Source organism: Malus sylvestris, chromosome 15 (assembly GCF_916048215.2).
Source record: "Malus sylvestris chromosome 15, drMalSylv7.2, whole genome shotgun sequence".
NCBI lineage: Eukaryota > Viridiplantae > Streptophyta > Magnoliopsida > Rosales > Rosaceae > Malus > Malus sylvestris.
In genome coordinates, this window is record NC_062274.1 from 21154190 (window position 1) to 21178442 (window position 24253).

The 24253-nt window shown below is 37.6% G+C and overlaps 1 protein-coding gene across 1 annotated transcript; it reads left to right on the top strand.

The window, feature by feature from the left end:
- The first annotated feature begins 755 nt into the window (after window positions 1–755).
- Window positions 756–1557, top strand: LOC126604511 (dehydrin DHN1-like). Its single transcript, XM_050271791.1, has one exon. It carries the CDS (start codon window positions 787–789, stop codon window positions 1357–1359), a length of 573 nt encoding a protein of 190 aa, XP_050127748.1. The 5' UTR covers window positions 756–786; the 3' UTR covers window positions 1360–1557.
- Window positions 1558–24253: the final 22696 nt, after the last annotated feature.

The following is a 24253-nucleotide window of genomic DNA, read 5'->3' on the forward strand; positions in this document are numbered from 1 at the left end:
ACCTTGCCAAACCCTGCCCCCCACCTAGTGGGTGTGTAAGGCTTTGATCTTTGATCAAATGTGTTGATTGTTTTGTAAGTACAATTTTGTCAAAACTGAAGACGGTAGAAGTTTTCTACCATTGTAGTTTAAAGAAGCCCTGCTGCCATTGTAGAGCAAAGAAGCCTTGAAAACACACTGTTTGTATCACGTGTGACTTCTATTGCCCAATATAACTGGTTTTGCCGAGTCCACCCAACATATGGTGATCAGCCCAACATCACTAGGCCACAAACAAGGCCTATTGGACCCGTATGTCAGCAACCCCAACTTGATAAAATTGGGCCAGTTCAGTAATGCCCATGAACCAATGGAAAATATCTCTCTACGTGGGACCCGATAAACGATAAAATCTCCCTTCCATCATTATCTAAGTCAGTAATGCAACATCAAGATTAATAATAAAAACACGTGTCAAAATATGACACGTCTCACTTCCAAAGTTTCAAAACACATGTACGGACGTAAGCTAGTTCACAAGACAACTCGGTGAAGTGTCGCGAGCCTTTTAGCTTGATGACAAGGACGGATCTTATCTTCTCTAAGATATTTTAATTTTTATGCCGACATCAACATAGTACACCTGTCCTCATAAAATGCCAGGTGTCCTCAGCTACTGAAGTGGCAGGAAGGCATGGATGCACTCTAGTGCATGCACACCCTGCATGTCTACAGTCTACAGTCTACGTAGTTAGCCTATATAAACAACACTATCTCATTTCAAATCCATCAAAACATTTCATCAAAATGGCGAATTATCAGTCTCAATATGGTACAAAGCCCCAAGACACAGATGAGTATGGAAACCCGATTCAACAGGGTACTACCGGAGGCTTCGGTAGTGCCACCACTGGTACTGGGTACGGGACCACTGAAACCCCGTACACAGGAGGGCAACAGCAACAAGAGAGAGGTACTGGCATGACTGGAAGTGGTTACGGGACTACTGATGCCCCGTACACAGGAGGGCAGCAGCAACAAGAGAGAGGGATGATGGACAAGATCAAGGACAAGATTCCAGGAACTGGTGGTGGACGTAGGGATGACGACCCCTACTCATCGAATGCCCAGACCGGTACTGGCATGACTGGAACTGGGTACGGGACTACTGACGCCCCGTACACTGGAGGGGAGTACGAAGAAAGGGGGATGATGGACAAGGTCAAGGACAAGATTCCGGGGACTGGGCAGAGGGATGAAACCTACTCATCTAAGACGGCCTCCACCACCGCACCTTACGGTGGCACCACCGTAGAGCACCAGGAAAAGAAGGGCGCCATGGACAAGATCAAAGAAAAGCTTCCCGGTGGACGCCATTAAATATATATGTGTGTGTGTGCGTATGTATTCTAGGGTCTTTTGATGTGCTAATAACCGGTGCTTGGTGTGATTGTGTGAACGTAATTTCTTTCTTACGTGCGCGAGTGAGCAGCGAGCACTTCGCAGTGTCAGTGTGTGTTTTGTAATCGGTACTTTGTGGTTTTATCAATAGAGCAATAGTATTCTAGTTTCCGTATATTTTAACCCGTTCTTTGATTGGGAATCTCACTATATCAAAAGATAAGTTAAATAAAGACAATTCTGTAATTTTACTGGCCTCCATTGAACTGGAGCGCCAACGGAAGCAATCATTCTTTGGCAACGTTCAATGATTGAAACTTCAATCAGAAACCAAAAGAAATTGATCGAATTGTTTTCATCTACGTAAATGTGATTAAAATCACATAAAATACTTATAACAGTACAAAATTATTGTAGTATAGATGCTCATACAACGTCTTTTTTTCAATGATTATTTGGATAATTTATGTAAAAACAATTCCTAATTAACTACTTAAGATTAAAAATTCTTTGAAGAGTTTTTGAACTTGAATAATATTAAAAACGTTTTTAATTAAAATTTAATAGTAAATTCTCCCAAAAATAATACAACAAAAGAGAAGAGTTTTTTAAATATCAATTTATAAAAACAATAGAACTCCATCATCACCTATTAATCCTATGCATTTATATCAATTATTTATGATCTACACATGCCATTTTGAAGATTATGTTTTCTTAATATATATCATACTTGGAACCTCCAACATAGAATGTATATTTAACATGCAATTCGTCCGGACGTTCTGATCAAATCTGAACATGAAAGACTCATTATGCTTTATGAAAACTCTTTGAAAAATCATGCAACCCTTAAAACGTGGTGTTCATCTTAAGTGAAATTACAATTAATAATCACAAGAAGCCAGCGTCAATTTCAGGGAACTTTCTGACAAAAATTACATCAAATTAATTTTCTAAAGATCATAATGGTGATCAAGCATTAAGATAATTAGATAGTTTTAATCACAGTGCACTACTACAATATTAGCTTTAGGTGGTTGATGATGGTGGCGGATATTAAAAACATTCTGTCGGATAAATTATATCCGACACATCATTTAATTAGTGGCGGATATTAGAAAAATTATGTCGGTTATATCCTATATAAAGTCCTGGCGGATATCAAAAATATCATGTCGGTTATAACCGACAGTAATTTTTAATCCTTTTTTAAAAATAATTTTGAAAGATTTTGGCGGTTTTTAAGTTAATGGTGGAGGTTATAATCGACAGAAATGGACTATTTTATTATTTTACCTTCTGGCGGTTATTATTTTAGTATTCTGGCAGTTATAATCGACAGAAATAAAAAATTTATTATTTTAAAATATTATATTGATTAAAAAGAAATAAATAAACACATTTAATTTTTTTTTCACTCATGACTCTAAAGTCTAATGAATCTAATTCCCCCGAGCCATAAATTTTTTGAGAGAATAATAACAACATATTACAATCTGAAGCTCTATCATTTTTGTAATAACGATTATGCTCCCTCACAGAAAAGCAACAAGATACAAAGAAATTCAAACAATTTTTTTCAATGCGTCACAAAGCACATTGTATGGCACATAAACATACATGAACATCTGATGTACTCTATCATGTCTGATTTTATTATTTTAAAATGTTATGTTGATTAAAAATAAATAAATAAGCACATGTTTTAAATATTTTTTTTTTTCACTCATGGCCCTATCAGATATAACCGACACGAACAAAGCAAAATTTTCGACGGTTCTCTGAATGTTTTTATTTTTTGCGATTTTTTACACATGCTATCTCGGAGTATATATACACATATTTGACGGTTGGATCGTTGAAACTAATTTCGTAGAATGCATATCCTGTCAAATTGATAGATTTAACAAACATTTAAGAGTTAATGTTATACTTCCATTAAGTATTAAAATAAGATTTATCTACTAGTGTAAATATTTTAAATTGAAGATCGAATTCATTCATTGCATTCTTATAGGGTTGAGGAGTGTAGCTGTAAAAAATCATCAAAATCGGAGCTAAAATAACCGTTAAATTGTGATTTTTCGTTTATAACCATCGAAAACTTTTGTTCCGTTACCTAATATCTGAATGTTTGTTTTTTATGATTTTTTACGTATGCGATCTCGGAGTGTGTACAAATAAGTTTGACGGTTGGATCGTTGAAAAACGTTTCGTAGCATGCGTATCACATCAAAACAGTAGATTAAACAAACACTTAGAGTTAATGTTACACTTCCCCATCAAGTATAAAATAAGATTTTGTGGTATCCACTAGTTTAAATATTTTAAATTAAGGATCAAATTTATTCATTACATTCTTATAGGGTCGAGGAGTGTAGCTGTAAAATCATCAAAATCGGAGCTAAAATAACCGCTAAATTGTGATTTTTCGTTTATAACCGTCGAAAACTTTTGTTCCGTTACGTAATATATAAATGCTTGTTTTTTACAATTTTTTACGTATGTAATCTCGGAGTGTGTACAAATAAGTTTGACGGTTGGATCGTTGAAAAAAAGTTTCGTAGAATGCATATTGCCTCAAAACGGTAGATTAAACAAACACTTAGAGTTAATATTATACTTCTATTAAGTATAAAATAAGATTTTGTGGTATCCACTAGTGTAATGTCACAGCCCATTCCGGGAATATATATCGAGGATGTGAAATGACGATACTGCCCTTGAAGTTACTAAGGTGGGTGTGTGACATACTATGTTCATAATGTTTATTTTCCTAAGTTTGGAATTTTTTTTTTTAGCTTAATGGGTTGTTATTTGTGTGGTTAAGGTAGGGTGGACCACACACACACTCGGTCTTCTCTCTCTCCCTTTCCCCCGTGCTCTCCCTTCCTCTTCCCCCTTCTATCTCTCTCTCACCCTTCGAAATTGTACGGACAAGAACCAGGGACATCAAAACTCCACGGATCGAAGCCAAAAAGGTATGGTTCTTCATCCTTTCGACCTCCTGAGTCGTTTGGTGCTAGTTTTAGGAAGTGAAACCTTCGAAATCACGTGGAACCCGAACCCCCATATTATATCACTATTTATGCAATTGTGATATGTTGCATTCCAGGGAATTCTAAGCTTATAGTGAGCTTAGTGAGGTCCCAAGGAAGCTCGGAGTGCTTCGTTTGAAGGTTTTGGACGTTGGGATCACTAGGTTCGATTTTGGCCGGTTTTTCTTGGAATTTTTCCGGTGAGATTTAGTTGTTTTTAGAGCCTTAAAGTAGTATATTGTAAAACTACATGTTGAGGGCTTCAAATTGATATAAAATACGAAGAAAACGGGTGAGAAATGAGGGAGAACAAGGGGATTGAAAAATCCCCAGTTTTTTCGGCCATCGGAAAACATAGTCTGGCGAACCCAGGGAAGAAGACGCGCGTGGGGGGGGGGGGGGGGGGGGCGCGTGTGCTCGTGCCTGCCCTGGCGCGTGGGGGCGCGTGCCACTTCCAAAATTTTTTCTAAAAGTTTCTCGACGTCCGTGACGTCGAGTAGGTCGATGTGGTATATTTATATACCCAAATTGAGCACCGTATGAGAAGTTATTTCGAATTATCGGTTATGTGCATTAATTAACGTTTTTATAGTTGTTTCGCATATAGGTGACACCTATCCCGAGGACGAGCGCATCCAGGAACGTCACGGGGGTTACGACCCATCGACTTACCTGTGAGTGGGCAGTTTTGTTTTTCGTATTACCTATATACTATTAATTCTCCCAAAAATTGAATTTATATGAAAGTATGTTTCAATTGCCATGCATACATATTATGAATTGATGTTAATGCATATATATGTGTGAATTGGTGCTGTGGACGCACATGTGAGTATCAGGTGAGTGTTATGGTAATCATGTGAATCATCGATAATGTGAATTGTGTTGAGAACCCATAATCTGCACCCTTGATGTTAGTGCTCATATTATTCACCGCATCGCACGCTCACCTTGGATCCAAGTAGGTGCATGTCGTACAGACCATGTGAGGGTTCCGACATGCTAGTCGTACAAACCACTAGAGGTGGTTCCGACTAGTAGGTGACTTTTGATTATATGCGCAGATCATTGATGAGAGAAGCACTAGAGCGTATTATTTCACCATCTTGGTTGTACAGACTACTATAGGTAGTTCCGACTTATGTGCAGTGTAGTGCCGTACATGTCACAGTTGGTGACTCCGGCAGGGCCGTACAGGTCACGGTTGGTGACTCCGGTTGGATGAGATTTTGAGCTATTGAATCAGCCGTACAGGGCCATTGCGGGGTCTCCGGTTGATTTATTATTTTCACCTGATTTATATTGATGCATTCATATTATATTTTGGCATGGAATGGCTTATTCTATCTGAAAGCATTGAAGGATTGTGAGTGAGCTTTTGATGATCTATATATGTTTATATACCATTTTTCTGGGAAAGTATATAGGTTTTACAGTGAGGGGTTAGAAATGTTTTAAATAAATGTTTTGGAAAGCTTTGGTTTTACTGACCCACTCAATTTTGTTTTTGCGCCCCTTCAGGTTCTAGCTAGCAGTTGGCGGCTCTCGAGATTCTCTTCGGCATTTTGACAGACATCCTGCATGTAGGACTCACCTGCGGGTGTTGTAACTTAATTATAGTCCTACTTGACTGCACCTAGTACCTTCGCTCTGAATTGTGTGTTTTACTTTATAACTCGCTCTAGCACACTAGTCGGTTTTTACTGCTACTAGTTGGTTTTTATTCCTTCGTATTTCTTATTTCCTTACTTCCGTATCGCACTTTTGGTTACGTCACACTCACGTGACGGCCAGCACGCCCTGATTTCTGGGTCGGGGTGTGTCATGTAAATATTTTAAATCGGAGCTAAAATAACCGTTAAATTGTGATTTTTCGTTTATAACCGTCGAAAACTTTTGTTCCATTAAAATCTCTTAATTTTTTTTTTTTGCGAATCTTGTAGTATCTACAAACAAGTTTGATGGTTAAATCATGGACACTAGTTTCGTAGAATGCATCTCTCCGTTAAATTTGCCTGAATTTTGAAGTGGGAAAAGTAATTTGTGCTAAATTTTTATTATGTTTTTCAAGTATTGGTTTAGTTTGTTTGATGACATTTTCATTGTATAATTTTTCCATTTATTTATTTATTAAACCAAACAATTATTATTTTATTTTTTAAAATCGTAACAAATTTTTTTTGGGGGGGGGGGGGAGGGAATTTAAAATTTTGGAAGGGAATTTTTGAAGGGAAATAATGAGATTCATGTGGGATTTCTAGTGACTAGCATGCATATACAATTCAAAATTCATATACATACCCAACGGAAGCATGTTATCACATAATATCAAAGCTATAGTCATGCAAATCCCCTTCAAGAAGCATAGGTTTATATAAGATGCATCAAAACATTTTATTGAAGAACAAAGTGTAGGAGTAGATTTACACCTCTTGATCTAGACTTGAGACCAAGGATAGACCACCTCCAAGCCTTTTGTTGTTGGAACTCCTTGAGCCTAGCCTCCCTCCTTGCTTCCTCCACCTTATTAGAATGAGTGCTCCTTGGTTCTCTTTTAGTCTCCAAGGTTGAAGACCTCTAAAGATCCACACCCACTAGTGTAGTGAGATGGATGGAGGAATAACCAAAAGGGAGAGAAGATGATTAGCTAAATCTCCCTTATGGTGGCCGGCCTTGTGTGGTTTTAGAGAGAGAGATGTTTTCTTCCTTTTGTGAAAAACAACACACAAAACCCTAAATGAACTTTTCACTATAAAGTTCCTTTTATAACACAAAGAAACAAGTCAACAACTTGACTCTCTCCTCCCTCTCTTTGGCCGGCCCCCTAAGTGTTATTTGGGCTTTGTGCTTTTATCATTTCAAGTCATCATATGCTTGAATAAAAGCCCAATGGGTTTGGGCTTAATGGGCCCATATTAACCCGAACTTTTCTCTAAGCCCAAAACGATCTTTTATCGCTTTTATGATTTCTTTAGACTTTCTAATTAATCACAACACTTAATTAATCCAATTAATTATTTCCATCATCCATTAGTTGTCTCACTACAAGAGTGTATCGGTGTACAATCATTTAGGTTCTAATTAGCAAGGCAGTGAGGTGATTGGCACCAATCCAATTGATTATATTTAATCCAATCACTTATTGAATTAAAACTTACTTTTAATTCTCCTTCTTCTTTGACGACTACTTATTTAATCATCTAGAAGAACTCACAAGCCATAAGTGACATCTAACCATATATCATGGCTACCCAAGCTAATGTAGAATTTGTTCGGAGAACCTATTCAGTTGGAATTACAATGTAATTCGATCATTCTCTAATACAATACTCTCAATCACATTATTAGGGTATTGATATATTATGTCAAACCCCTAATGTGATTATTCCATGTTATATGATTCAATTGAGTCGTATAGGAACGCTTTCCTTTATTACGCTCGATACTTCGGCCGAAGATTCCCGAATCATATCTTAGAGTATTCTTCCTCTCATAACAAGGATTAGAGATCCCTTGTTGCGCATTTACTTGCCTCCATGGCTAAGTGGCTTAACCCCAACTATGCCGTGGACACCCGTGAATGGAGTGACTTTGACATAATCAAAGATCAAGGACCTAACCACAAGACAACTATGATGCCTCAGGTCAAAGGACTACTTACATTATTCCAACCATTAGAGTTACTTGCTTGACATGTGAGTAGACCTCCATGCAAGTACTCTCGTTCGACTGTGTTCAGTGAACTCATTCCCTTAATGAGCACCTATATACCTGTCTTAGTGTCACTACACGAATGGGATGAGACTTTCCATCCTTCCAATTGAAGGGGACATAGTATGTACTGGTCTTTGCATTGTCAGTATCCCTCTGACAATCATATGACCAGGAACCTTTTTGGACATGATGGTTATGTGAAGAAGGTCTCTGTAGTCTAACATCATTAGATTACTTCTTCCATCGATCCATTGTCCATGGATTCACTATTTAGGACATATATCGTTTATTGAGATAGTCCTAATTAGTATCTTTGCCTTTTGATGTATAAGAGTCATCTATACATACATTCATTGTCCTGAAAGGTTTCTTCCAAAGATTGACTTTCAGGGCATATTTCCAACAATTTTGGGGGTATTTTGGCGGCCATATTTTTTTTTCTGTTGGTTATAACTGATAGTAGGTGAAAATTTTCAGTCGGTTTGTATTTTAAAAAAAGTTTTTGTCGGTTTTAACCGACGTTAATGAGCATTTTCCAAAATAAAACCTATGAAGTAGCAGAAAAAAAAATGGAAGCTAGTGCCAAACCCTATGAGCATTTCCCAAACCCTCTCTCCGATTGCACCAACACCATTTCCTCCACCACCACCCTAGCTAGTGCCGCCTCTTCACAGTCCTCATCCTCCTCCACCGTCAAGCTCAAATGCCAGAATCTCAAGCTCGCTGCCATCACCGATTACCTCATCTCTGCTTTAGACCCCAAGCCCTCGGTAGTTCCGCCTTCGATACCTTCCACTCCTCATCGCCCTCATCTTGTCTCGTCCTCCGCTTCCGGTAATTTCTCTACTCTACTTTTGATTTCTCTATTTCTCGCCTTGGGTTTGGGTGTGATTTTTGCTTTGTTCTGGTTTTAATTTCAATTTGGGAATATAGGGTTTTGTGGATTTTTCTAGAAGAACATGAGGTCGCTTGGAATTTGTTTGTTTCAATCCTTAATCGTACCTTAAATCTATTGATATTAGTTGAAATGTGTTGCTTTGTGTTTGCATTTGAGTGCGTATTTTGAATGCTTTGTTTGAATACTTGAATTGAACTTGATGCTATGCTTCAATAGTGGGAACTTTAACGAAGTATTGTTCAATTTCATCAGATGGTCAGTTAAGGGTGGTCGCTGAACCTACAGATTTTGTGCATATATATAGCACAAAGGCAGATTACAAAGTGCGGCAAGAGATTGATTTCTTTGGGGAGATATCCGGTGTATCAATGAGTCCCGATGACGAGTCTTTGTATATAGGAATCTGGGACCAAACCATCTGGAGAGAAAAACTGACGACGAGTCAAGATGAGGAAGTAATCTTATCTCTTGGTTTCGTCGGTTTTAGGGTTGATTTTTGTTTCTGTTTTCCTTTGTTTTTGTCCATTGTATGAGAGCTTTCTGTTTTTTTGGGATGGATTGTTATGTTTTGTGTTGGGAAGAAGGTTGGTGGAGTTGGCTTTTCTCTTCTGTTTTTCTGTAGATTCTGATTTCGAGCAGAAAGGGAAAAGAATGCTCAACGAGAAGAAGGGTTCTGCTCTCATGTCCTGTTTATTTATTTTTATTAATATATTTGATGTCGGTTTTATTCGACATAAAATGCTTTAGTTATTTTTTATTAATATTTCTTGTCGGTTATAGACGACACAAGTTCTGTTGGTTTTATCCAATAGAAAATACTCTTATTTATTCTTTTTTAATATACTTTCAATCAGTTATATCCGACACAAGTTCTGTTGGTTTTAGAGTATTTTCTGTCGGAAAATTCATTTCCTGACGCTGGCAATTTTGTCTCTTATTATATCTGTCACTGCATCCATTTTCTGTCGGATTTTGCATAATATTTGACAGTAATATATGTTTCTTGTCGGTTTTTGGACCGCCATAAATAGATAATTTTGTAATAGTGGTGATTAATAATTCAACGTATGCATGCAATCAATGATAAGCAATTAAATAAAAATTACATATTCATGCTTAAGACTCAATGCTTCGCTCTAACAAAACGGATTAGTTACGCATACTCATAATAAAAATCAAAGAAAATATCATTAACTAGAAAAAGAATGAAAACACATTGTAGGTGAAAAATCTGAAATTCTTCAAAGCTTTGCTAAATTTTCTCAATGTCGTGTAGAGAACCCTAATAGCTAAAAACCTTATTTATACTACTCCAAATTAAAACCCTCACAATCAAAGGTCTTAGAATAAGACTAGGAAACCTAATTTTGAAATAAATTAGGAAACATAATTCTAAATTAACTTGGTAAATTCGCCTAAAAATCTGCACAGCCACATTTTGGACCCAAATCAGCTCCAAAACTGGCCCAAAAAAGCTGAATTTAAAGTTTGAACTATTTTGAACACTTCTCCAGAAGGATAATAACCCATCTGAGGTCATCTTGGGCTCTAAAAACATAATTTAAGCCCAAAAATATCACTTTTCAGCACTGCACAATGGTCCTTTATTCCATCGCCAGAAAATAACTGCTTGGTAGAAAAATCCCAAATTTTGACACGAACACACCAAGAGACACACAAATGTCCTCCAATTTGAATCACTCCAAAATTCGTCCGTTTGATCATGTTTTGCTTCAGAAGAAGTCAAATGTCCTATATTGAAAATATAAAATAAAGTATCAAAATTCTATCAAAATATATCAAAACTAGGGAATAATATATAGTATAAAATCAACTCATCAGAATTGAGAGGCTCCCAACATAAAATACCATTAAAGTCCACACTAGCAATACTAGATATGAAGAACAAAAAGAACTTTTCGTTATATTTTATGATAATTTTGAAGACTGTCCAGACTTCTTTTATGACAATCTTTGAAAATGTTCGGAGTTGCGATGCTAGGTGGCATGGGGACGATAATTGAAACCAAACTTTGCAAAGACGGAGAAAAAAACTGAAATCAATAGCGCAAATTAAAAAATATATTAATATTTCATATATCTTCTCACAACCATCATTCATCATGGTGAACTTTGTACTCATCATATACTACACAAAAATGGAAGGGGAAAACGTGGCCTTTGTACTAATGGGCAGTTTTCTTTTAGTGATTCATCATAGAGGACTTTATAATCTTTTTCCAAACTTAAATGTAGAGAACAAAGAAAGTGAAAATGGAAGAAGGGACCGGTATTCAAAACAAAAACGGTTCTACAATGTAAAAAGGATGAACTATACTTTTGAAAGTGAAAATGGAAGAGGGTTGGTATTCAAAACAAAAATAGTTCTAGAACGTAAAAAGGATGGGCTATACTTTTCAACGAATAGTGATTTGCTTGAAAAAATACTGGTATTTGAACCCATTTAAGTTAAAAGACAAATATTAAGAGATCACATTTATAGTAAAAAGATGAGCTACATTTGAATTAAGAGATCATATATATGTTAATCAGTGGCGGATCCACAGTGGGGTCAATGGGGTCGCACGACCCCTTGGAAGCCATAGGAACAACCTTAGAGACCCCTTGGAGCTGCTGGTGCGACCCCTTGGAGCTGCTGGTGTGACCCCCTGGCTGCACACCAAGTGTTCGACGAAAGGTCTCGGCTGGGCAGCAGGTTGAAGACGAAGGCGCTCGCGCACCTATTTTTTTTTTCAAAACGACCAGGGCAAAACGACGTCGTTTTGGCCCAGGAATTTTTTTTAAATGACCTGGCCAAAACGACGTCGTTTCGGGCTAGGTCTGAACAAAAAAAAATGCCCAGCGTGTCCTGGGCAGGTCTGAAAAAAAAAAAAAAAACCTATTTTACACAGATCTGAATCCCTTCATTCTAAAACCCCCAAATTTCTTTTGTTTTCTCATCCTCCAACCCTAAGTTCCAAAATCAATCCCCCCCAAACCCTTAACTCCATCTCCTCCCTTGCTGCCGCCATTAAGGTGCCTTTGTTGCTGCCGTCGTCGTCACTGTGGTGGTGGTGCCACCAGCTTTGCTGCTCATTGTTATTGTGAAATTTCACAATTCAAGTAAGTTCTAAACCCTATGTATGATATATTTAATTTAATTGAAACCTAATTCATATTTATTTTGAATATTTTGTATATGTAGAATATATTTAATTTAATTGAAATTCAATTCATATTTATTTTGATTATATTGATGGTTTGTTTATATTGTGAGTTTTTATTTTCATTATTTTGTATATGTAGAATGCAAGATGAGATATTTAATTTAATTGAAACCTAATTCATATTTATTTTGATTATGTTGGTGGTTTGTTTATATTGTGAGTATTTATTTTGAATATTTTGTATATGTAGAATTATTATGGAACGGTTTTTTAAGAGAAAGTCATCATTGGGTTCGGGTAGTTCGAATAATGTTGATAGTTCAAATACTGTTGGTAGTTCAAGAACTCCAAGTTCAAGACAAAGTCAGTTAGATGATGTTTTGGGTAATCTTGAAGCGGATCCTGGATTGAGAACTCGAATAATGGATTATGATGCTAATATGAGAGATGTGATCCGAAGATCATATCTACAAAAAGGACCTTGTCAACCTAGAGGTCATAATTTCCCAATAACTAATATGTCGGGAATTAATCGACGCTTCATTCCCCAATGGTTTGATGAGTTTGATCGGTTGGAGTATAGTATATCTAAAGATGCGGCATTTTGTCTCTATTGCTATCTTTTTAAAACCAATTTTGCATAAGTGGGTAGTGAAGCTTTCACTGGAGATGGATTTAAGACTTGGAAGAAAGGGAGAGAAAGATTTAAGATGCATGTTGGACCGGTTGGGAGTGTTCATAATAAGGCTAGAGAAGCTGTTACAAATTTGATGAATCAAGCTACACATATTGAAACGGCAGTGAGCAAACACTCCGACCAAGCTCGTAAGGCTTATCGCACATGCTTGGATGCATCAATCAAGTGCACTAAGTTTTTATTGCGACAAGGTCTTCCTTTTCGTGGCCATGATGAAAGTGCCACTTCAAGCAATAGGGGAAATTACTTGGAGCTATTGCAATTCCTTGCAGATAATAATGATAAAGTTAGAGAAGTTGTGATGGAAAATGCTCCGGGGAATCTCAGATTAGTAGCTCCTAGCATTCAAAAAGAAATTGTGAATTCATGTGCCCTTGAAACACTTGATGCTATCATGGATGGTCTAAAAGATAGATTCTTTTCAATATTGGTGGATGAAGCACGTGATGTGTCGGTGAAAGAGCAAATGGTTATGGTGTTGCATTATGTGGATGACAACGGGCATGTAATTGAAAGATTTGTGGGTATCCAACATGTTACCAACACTACTTCAAGTTCACTAAAGGATGCTATTGACACATTATTTTCTCGCAACGGTTTGAGCATTTCCAAGCTACGAGGACAAGGTTATGATGGTGCTAGCAATATGAGAGGTGAGTTGAATGGCCATAAAACAAAGATATTGAGAGAACAACCTTGTGCATATTATGTTCATTGCTTTGCTCATCAACTTCAACTAGCTCTTGTTGCCGTAGCAAAGAAGAATATAGACATTGCCTCTTTTTTTGCAATGGCTAATAGTGTGGTTAATCATGTTGGAGCATCTTGTAAGCGGCGTGATTTACTTAGAGAGCAACTTCAAGAAGAGCTTGTGATAGCTTTTGAAAATGATTGTCTTATAACGGGGCGAGGCTTAAATCAAGAAACAAGTTTCAAACGTGCCGGTGACACACGATGGAACTCACACTATAGTACCTTGATTAGCATCATTTCCATGTTTTCATCCGTGGTTCATGTGCTTCAAATGGTTATTGATAATAATCCCAATGAAAGTGCGGGTGACGCAAATAAGTTAATGAGAGATATACGTACTTTTGAGTTTGTGTTTCACCTTTTCTTGATGAAAGTCATATTGGGACTCACAAATGATTTGTCACAAGCATTGCAAAGGAAAGATCAAGAAATTGTGAATGCAATGGCTTTAGTGAAATCATGCAAGGAAAAGCTACATTGGATGAGGAATAATGGGTTCGATGCATTGGTTGATGAAGTATCTTCTTTTTGCGAAAAACATTATATTGATGTTCCTAACATGGAAGAGGCATTTATACTTCCAGGGAGGTCAAGGCGTAATGCTCCAATAAAGAAAAATCGTCATCATTATCGTGTGGAGCTCTTTATTTATGTCATTGATGAGCAAATTACGGAGTTAGAGGATCGCTTTAATGAGGTAAATACCGAGTTGTTTATTTGTTTGGCATGTTTGAGTCTGAAAGATTCATTTGTAGCTTTTGATAAACCAAAGTTACTTCGTCTTGCTCAATTTTATCCTCAAGACTTTTCGGATGAGGATCGTTTGGCACTTGAAGATCAACTTGAGATTTATATTCATTATGTGGGTTCCAGTAGTGATTTCTCTCAATTGGAAGGGATTGGTGATCTTGCAAAAAAAAATGGTGGAGGCAAGGATGCACCAAGTATTCAATTATGTATATTTGCTCATTACATTGTCTTTAGTTTTACCAGTTGCAATTGCTTCAGTGGAGAGAGCATTTTCTGTCATGAATATTGTTAAGGGTCCACTTAGGAACAAAATGGGAGATCAATGGTTGAGTGATAGCTTGCTTGTTTATATTGAGAGAGATATTTTTGCTTGTATTGAAAATGAAGCTATAATGCTTCGTTTTCAAAATATGAAACCTCGTCGTGGACAATTATAGCTTGTAATATTGTTTCCGTTATGAATTATGAATGAAAGTAGTATGATTTCATTTTCAACATGTTTTTCCATCCTAAATTTTTTTTGGGACTTTTACACTACGACCCCTTGTGGTAAGATTCCTGGCTCCGCCACTGATGTTAATGTTGTCGGCCATGCTTGAGGACGTTCCACCGAAAGGTGATCGGAGTCCCTTCCTCGTTTTGAGATTGTCACTTTTCTTGCCTTTTGGCACCTTTTGTCCTCTATAAATGCAATTGATGCTGAGGGTAAACTTATTTGCTAGGTGTCGATCCTCCTCATCATCCCTGAGGTCATATATGTCGGACTTACCTTGGTCCTTCTTCTTAGTTGGTTCCTCATTTCAGGCTTTGCATTTGACGAACTCCCAGTAATGCTCGTAATTAGTTTCAATGTGATCTCTTAGCATGCAGCAGGTTCAAGCGGTATGACCAATGCATTAGTGGAAGGAGAAATACTCATTCGGCCATTTCTTGGCCAGATGGTTAGTGAGGGGTTTTGCTCGGTAGAGGTGAAGCTTGTCTTTGATGTTTGGAGGAAGATCTTCCGAGTCCTGTCGTCCCAGTCAGTGAGATCGTCTAAAACATCAAAGCACTCCGCCAAAGTGGCATAATTGTATCTTTTCTTGTCTAGCTTAGAGTCCTTACTTGAAAGCCATGGTGGTAATCCTCTCATCTGGCTTCTCTACTTCATCCATCTTTGCACGAAACCACTTTAAGTAAGCTTTAAGACTTTCATTCTTGAATTGGGCGGTCATGCTTAATATGACCTCATGATGTTTACGAACGTCACGATACACCGTATAGGTGTTAGTGAAGATGTCGGCCAAGATTTCAAAACAATTGATGGAGCGGGTTGGTAACTACGAGAACTATCTCTTGGCAGTTCCCTTGAAAATGGACCAGATCTTGCACATCCAAGAATGATTGTTGCTGTACAAGGCTATGACGTTCTGGTAGTGCATGATGTGGTAATTTGGGTTTAAGTCTCCACGGAAATACTTGAATCTGGATTGGGAGAATTTCTCAGATGAGGTGTAGACTCAATAGCTGAAGAAAGAAGACTTTTAACCTTAGTGATAGTCTTGCAAGGAATGCGCTCGGCGTCCCTAGGATTTTCCCGATACAATGGTCGGCGTCACTCTCTGGGTTATCAAAGTTCAAATGATCAGGCTCCATGGGAGGTGCTTATACAGAGTCCAAGGGACCGGAGTCACGCCGAACTCGGATCCTGCATACTGATAGGAGCATATTTATGCGACTTAGTTAGCTTGTTCTTGTGCATTTATGTCGTGTTTCCTTAGTTATTTTAATGTTTAAAGTCATTTTCGTGTGTTTTCAGATTTTATGGACAAAGTAGGCAAGAAAATGCATTTTGGAGCATTTTGGAGCAAAATGAAGCTTGGAATGCATGTCACATATTTGGGCCAAAGTGGATGGATGAATTTGAGAACTAAAGAGGCCAAGAATGTGAAGAATTATGGTCCAAAAGATGAAGAACTCAGCCCAAAAATTTGTCACCCCAACTTGCCTTCATTGCTATGCAAAACAACATAGAATTCCCTTTGGATTCCCATGCCATGCTTGATCACTCTTGTCCCCTACATAATTTCTGATTTCATGCTTCAATTCATTTAATTATTACACTTAATTGCTTGATACCTCTTGTTCCCTTAACCCACAAAATTTTATACAACTTTCACAACCATAACATGCACCAATTGATGCTCCATCATTCACATTTGGAATCCCATGCCTTGTGTACCACATGTTGCTGCACCTTTGACCCATTTATTGACACATTTTCACCTCCCTTTCCATCTCTATGCAATGTACACAATCATTCATGCTCCCTAGCTACAAGACCACTCCATTTTACCCTTCACACTTTGCATCATCACTTCATTTTCACCCTTGGACCATTGCACACCACATACACTCTTTGCCATGCATTCTCCCTAGCCTAACTTGATTCTCTAAGGTTTTTTGGGCCTATATATACATGTTTACACCCCTTGGCAAAGGGTTCACACTCTCATATTCACCATTCATCACAGAAATTCGTCCATACTCACCCTAGGTAGCAAAACACCCAAAAAACACCATTCTAGTGCCTAGAAAACATAACAGCCACTCCACCTTCTTCCACCCTCTTTGCCTAGTTCTCCACCACCCTCCAACCCTCAAACACTCCTCCACACTTACCCTAAACCTTTCCATACCATTCCCCATCCATTCTACATCATAAAACTACCCAAAAATTCGTCCATAAAGCAATCTGCCGCAAGCAAGCAAAGGAGAATTCTTGGATGCACTTGCTACCCAAGTTGGAGCATTTTAGGTGTTTTCTTTCCTTTGATTTTAATGTCTAATTTTATGTATCTTTGCTTTGTGAGTATGAGGAACTAAATCCCTCTTAGTTAGGGGGTGATTCGAAACCATGTTCATACTTGCAATATGATTTGATTACATCCAGTTGTGATTCATAAGTTGTGAATTCAATTTACTTATCCGATCATATAAAAAAATGATTTGTGTATGTTGGTTGAGAGTGCACGCTTAATTTTCATGCATGAATTTAACGCTAGAATATAAGGGAGTTTCACCTAATCGTTATGAACTTATATTCACAAGTAGTGAAGGTTGCTAGTCACAATCACGTTAAGTAAATTCTTGGCATAAGTTTCATGCAAATCATAGTAACGAGTGCCTCGTCAATGCTTATGTTTTTCATAGAACTTAATGATTCTTGCTTGTATCTCTATTATGCAATTCATGTAGGGAACTTGTAGGGAATGTTTTGGGTTGTCGTATGCAATCATCCAACCCAATAACTTGTGGAAAAACTGAGGGTTAATTAGTGCAATTCACGGTTAATTTGGGGCGTTGAGTATTCATAGCTTATCGAAAAGCAACTGGAAATCGTTTTGTATGCAAGTGTGACATGTGTGGAGAAGAACCTCCTAGCTAGTCTTCCATCCATAAGTTTCATTCAAATTCATTTTACAATCTGTTTTGATTCACTTAAATTTGTCTAAGAATTTGTTTACTTTGTTCTTGTCTTAATTTAATTATTTTCGTCCAAAATCAATCCCATCTTATTTCTTTGAGTCATATTAATTAGAACTTGTCTTAGATTATGTTTTTAAGTGTTTTAGTTCATTAGAAAACCAAAATTCGTCCAAGTTTGTGTTAGAGTCCCAAAACTGCCCAGATTGTGTGTTTAAGGTAGTTTTGAGTGTTTAGGGGCTGTTTTGAGTCTTTTGGTTTGTTTTAGTGTTTTAAAGTATAGTTTTGCATTCTTTGAGTCTAGTTAGTGTTTTAAACTTTGTTTTTACGTTTTCAAGTCAATTTCCAAGTGATTTAGCAATCCCTCCTAATCCCCGGCCTAGAACGATCCCTACTTACATACTTTACTACAATTGATAAAAAGAGGGTTTAATTTGTGTGCTTATATATTTCGCATCACATACAGAAGAGTGATTGACAATTTGGCCATCGTGAGGGTGACTCGTGCTCGGATCAACAACTTCGACTGGGGTTGGAGCAGAGGTTGGCATGATTGGTTGCTCTTTTGGGTTTATGTGGTTCTTTGCCTGACAAACAGTGTAGGTTTTCTGCAATTTATCAACACAAGTGTAAAGTTTTCTAAATCTAGTCCATGGCTAGAGGGGTTCCAACAGTGGGAGTATTATTGTTCCCTGGGCTAGTTATAGCATCAGTGACCTAAATGCTCGCATCAGGAGTAGTAAAAACGTCGGGAACTGGATTGTTCACGCCAGGGGTCACAATGGCGTCGAGAAATGGGTTGTGTTTTCATCACCGTGTTAGCTTTAACGCTAGTTAAGCTTTTGTTGAAGCCCAAAATGTCACATGTAAGCCCAATCAAATCTCAAAGCCCAATTGTTATACAAACCTCAAGCTGAGCCCAAATACATGTAAAGGTGCGGAATCGAGAAGGGATTATATTTGTAATCATGCCACGGTAATTTTGTAATTCTCAATGTTATAATAGTACTTCTACTCATACGTATAATTTTGGCATCATATAAAATTATGCATAAATGTGCATCACGTAGAAAATTTATTATTATTATTATTATGAAAACTAAATAAGTATATACTATTTAAAAGCAAAGACTCACTCTCAGTTATTTGTGAGATCGTAGCTGTTCGAACTAGTAAGTAAGGATCGATGATGCTAATCATACCTAAGCATAATATAGAGAACCATTAGTAAAACTCAAATAAAATGTTTGAATTTGGAAAAATGGATGGTAGATTTGGAATCAGCGAGTCGAAATACCCTAAAAAGGGTTTCGAGCTAATTTCGTAAAAAATCAACGAAAAAGTTAACGATTAACCCAAAAGTCAACTGAGCCGCCGAGGCGGTCCACTACATTAAAACTTCGAAATTTCACTAAATGGATGCCAAAAACATATTAGGGGCATCACAATTAGCCTATGAGGAGTCCCGACGAAATCCAAAAAATCAACGCTTGGAATATTCCAGAGAATATTCGGATCCATCTGGAAATGGGTATAGTCAATGGGTTGGTTTTCTGGCTAAACAAGTTAGGGTCGGATTCAGGTCCTGGGTTATCGGGTCGGGTTGACCAGGTTTGCAACTCGCCAGTTTCTACAAAAGAGAAGGTTAAAAAAATCCCAATTCCAATCGAGGTCAAAACTCAACCATATTTAGGTTATAAATAGTCCAACTGGAGCTATGGGAGATAAGGATTCAAAATATACCCATTCAAAGACCAGCCGTGGCTCGAGTTGGTCGAAAAACAGCTCGAAAGTCGTCGAACCATTGCCGAAAAACTGGGAAATAACTTCCCTAGTTGATTTTCTGAGTCAAACATCACCTTGAGGCTAGAAATAACATGAAACTGTGATCTAGGACAATCTACGTCTGTTTAGAGACTTACCTTCACCAGGAACGACAATAACATGCCAGAGAAAAGTTTAAAACAGTGGGTACCACTGTGCAAAGAGAGAAACTTCTGTTGTTCTGAGATCGTGACTGTGAGAGTCTGGTGGTTGCGATGCTCACTGGAAATGCTAAGGGTGTGGTGATGGTGGTCTGTGATCAGCAGAGAGAGAGTTCTAGTGAGAGAGAACTATGAGAGAGTTTGAGAGATGAAGTGTGGGAGAAGAGAGATCGAGAGAGTTCCGAGAGTTGGGGAAAAAAAGACATGTGAAATATCCGAAATAGTGAGTTTACTAAAATGCGCTTCAACTTCGTAAGTCTGTAAAATCTCCATCATAACTCCAAATTCGAATTCGCTTGCTCCCACGCGCTCTAATATCGAGTATTACAAGGATATACTAACATAATGAGTCATACATCTCAAGACACGATAGTCAATGAAAGTCAACATTCTCACCTCTAAGATTCACTCCTTTAGTAATAAAAATACCGTAAAATTAGGGACGGAGCCACCATTTTAAATATTCAAAAATTAACATAGACAAAAATTAAGGGACCTTAATTAAAAAAAATTGAATTAATAAAAAAATACTGATGAAAACTGAATTTATCTTATAATTTAATATAAATTATTCAGTCATTTGTAAAAATAAATTTAAGATAATTACAAAGCCATGTGTAAAAACGCGACTGTGCGATGCTTTTCCCAAGTTTCAATTTTGAACTGATACAAGAGGTCTTTCTCGATCAACGACTTCAATAACATGTTTACGTACTCGTAATCGGAATCAAAATAAGGAGTTGAATTATGATTATGGAGTATTGAAGTGTTTACTAATTCTGGATGATTCAAAAGAGTAAATTGACACGCTTGACCTTGATATTCACCGAACACCAGGGTAGACATGTGCTGGCCAACACCCGAAGGCGACGAAGTTGTATTAGGATGCATGAGAAATAATAAATATAGATAATATTTATAAATTTAAATACAATGATTATGCAATTATGGAATGTGTTTTGGAGCATACAACTAATCCTAGACACTAAAAAGGAATAATATAAAATTGAATGAACAAAGAGATGGGTTCTACACCGAGAGGAATTGAAGATGCCGATGCGGGAGTACCTTGATGCCGAGATTGTACACCTCAATTCTAAGTCCTGATGGGGTGCAAAAAAAACATGAGTGGACCAAATTGATATATAGTAATAAAATAGTTAATCTTTAACGTACTAACCCTCAAGTTTATGAAAACTCATATTGCATAATAAGTAGTAGGTTTTCCGAAAACCCTAGCATGCCATAAAACCTTTCATAAAACATATATCATATATAGTGTGTTTAGTAGTGGTATACATATATATAATATTTCATTCGCCCAAAGGCATATAGAACACTTCTTCATTCATCCGAAGGTTCTACATCACATGTACATAGGCAGATCATTCGCCCGTAGGCATTGCATCTCCCGGTCGAAGCCAATATAAGTATCTTTCAACTCGTAGGCCCCCTGCATCACCCGACCGAAGCCAATATATAGATATCATTTGACTTGTAGGCCCCTACATCACCCGACTGAAGCCAATATAAGTATCTTTCGATTGAAGCCATCTACAAATGCCCCGTCGAAGCCAATATAAATATCTTCCGCCCGTAGGCACCAACCAAACGCCACGCTGAAGCCAATATATAGATATCATTCGCATAACCACTAAGTAAGTACATAAGAACATTAACATAATATTTCTAATATATATATATATATATATATATATATAACTATCTTAATCGGAGTTCAGTAGCTAAAAGTCATATCGTAAAACCTATTCGTAGTATATAGTCATCAATCATATATACTACGAAGAACGTAAAATCGATAAAGCATGAATATCATAAAGAGTAAATCCAATTTAATCATAAACGTTTCAAAAAACATAAACATTAAATCATGCTTTTCATGTATGCATTTCTAATAGTAAAATATGCATTTTAGAAAGGGTCCACTCACTTTACACCATTGGCGAAGAGTTGTGCAAACAAGAGAGGACGAAAATGCCATAAACAATTGCACTTGGGGTTAGAGAAATGGAAGCTTGAAGCTCTCGGCTTCAATGGTGGATCACTCAGATGGTGCTCTGATGATGCAAGCGAGGATGTAGTCATGTTCCCTATGTCCTAAAGGTTCGAAATGAGGATTTATGGGACTAGCTTGGTCGGAATTGAGAGGAATGATGGTGGTTCCTTCTTGGAGATAAAGGGAGAGAGAGTGCGGAGTGATGGAGTGAGAGGACTGAGAGAAAGTCATGGGAAGGGGGAGAGGAAAATAGAGAGTGGGTTGGGGGACCAAAAAGAAACATGGGCCCCCTATGGCACACCAAACAAGGTCCAAAAGCAACCATTTAAAATATCTCCCAACCAAAGTGGAATTACAAAATTGCCCTTGACGTTCCGTAAAATCCCGGACGAATCATTATAGGTGGGGCCCACACGAAATAAGGAATTCAACTCCCCAAATTGAAGGAATTAGACTCCTTAGATGGGTGAGGTATTTGGATTCCGGGAGAGTGAAGGAATCAGGAATGTATTTTTTTCTACCAATTATGACCCTTTCATTATTTCTAAAATTTCAAGTCTGCCACTTAACCCAACAAACCCACCGTTCCCAGCGCACCCTTCTTTATGCGTATGTGCCTCACTTTCTAGTTTCCACCTCCCCGTGTGACCGTGCTTCACTTCCTAACCCACCAGCTTAAGAACCCTAGCTACGTCTCCCCCAAATCGGATTCAAAAATCAACCACCCAAACCCATAAAATAAACAATTCAAGGCCAAATCCAAACCCACAAATCCATGGAAGCAATCACTCAGAAATCATGAAATACTTCGCAGGTAAAAGAGGTGGTGGTGGTTATGGGGTAGGGTGCGTGGGGAAGATGGAGGTAAGGACTAGGAGAGAAAAAGTATGCAGACTTGCAGAGAGGGGAGAAGTATTCTATTCAACTCGGTTTGTTATTAAAGTGCTTAATATTTTAATATTGGTAATACAATAAATTTGTATGCAAATTTAATTTTTTGGAATAAGGGCATAATTAAAACTAATTAAAATGTTATTAAAAATAAAATACGGATAAAATAAAAGGAAAACTAATGAAAATGACTTGAAAACTTTAAGTTTTAATGATAAAGACAAAATAAAAGGTAAAGTGAATAGTACCAGGATTGACTTTTTAGTGCAAAAATGTGGTCTTTTGTTAAAGTGAATAGTACCGGAAGATTTTCGTTAAAGTTCCCTAAAATAAAACCAGTGTTATAAAAATCGGCCTAGGCGCTAGGCGGTGAAGGCCCACCGCGATTTAGGGCAAATTGTTTCCAAAAAAATCGGTCTGGAGCTAGGTGGTTTAGTTTTTTTTATTTTTTATTAATTGTGTGATTTTTTATTTCTTAGTTTCACGGTGGTATACTTATAGAAATGTTGTACCTAATTTGCAAATGATGGATTGACTACAAGTTCATCCAATTGTGAAATGAATTGGAGCACTTTTGAGAGGTTACATACAAAGAAAAGAAATAAACTAGATACAAACAAGGTTAAATAATTTAGTCTATATCCAATCCAACGCAAGGATCATGAACTAGAACAATTTAGTCTATCATCCAAGAATACTCCTCATTATGATTATATGCTTACTGCTTTTAAAATATTGAACTTGTTGGATGGATGTACTTTGTGTATTCTTCTACTTCTATTTTTGTATTTTATCATTCTTTTATTATTCATACAAGTATATTTTTTAAGTGTAAATAGGCACTTATTTACAAGATATAGAATAAATTTATATAAATCCACTTAGGCGCTAGGCCCTTGCCCGCCGCCTTATTATGATCCCACATTGGCTACACCAGAAATGGTGTAGTTATACTTAAGTCCTTGGAGTCATCCAACTATTGGAATAGTCTTTTGGGTTTGGCTCCTCCCTAGGGCTTGAGTACCTAACATTGGTATCAGAGACAGGTTCCCAACGCTGTGGAGGAGGCGACATGGAAAGGGCTACCTTAATAGGACGACCAAAGGGTGTGCCGCCGTTAAGAGTGAAAGCCACCAGAGTAAGGGCCGTCGTGGGCGTCGGGTCTTCCGAAGGGTGGTGTGATGTTATGATCTCGCATCGGCTACACTAGAAATGGTGTAGTGGTACTTAAGTCTTTGGAGTCCTCCCACCTATAGACTAGTCTTTTGGGTTTGGCTTTTCCCTTGGGCTTGAGTACTTAACATTGGTATTAGAGCCAGGTTCCAGACGATGCGGAATGGGCGACCTGGAAAGGGCTACCTTAACAGTACGACCAAAGGGTGCGCCGCCATTAAGAGTGAAAGCCATCAGAGTAAAGGTAGCCATAGATGTCAGGTCTTCTGAAGGATAATGTGATGTTATGATCCCACATCAGCTACACCAGAAATGGTGTAGT

Excerpts from the sequence above, each read along its gene's own strand:
- LOC126604511 (XM_050271791.1), top strand. The coding sequence starts at position 787 with ATGGCGAATTATCAGTCTCAATATGGTACAAAGCCCCAAGACACAGAT.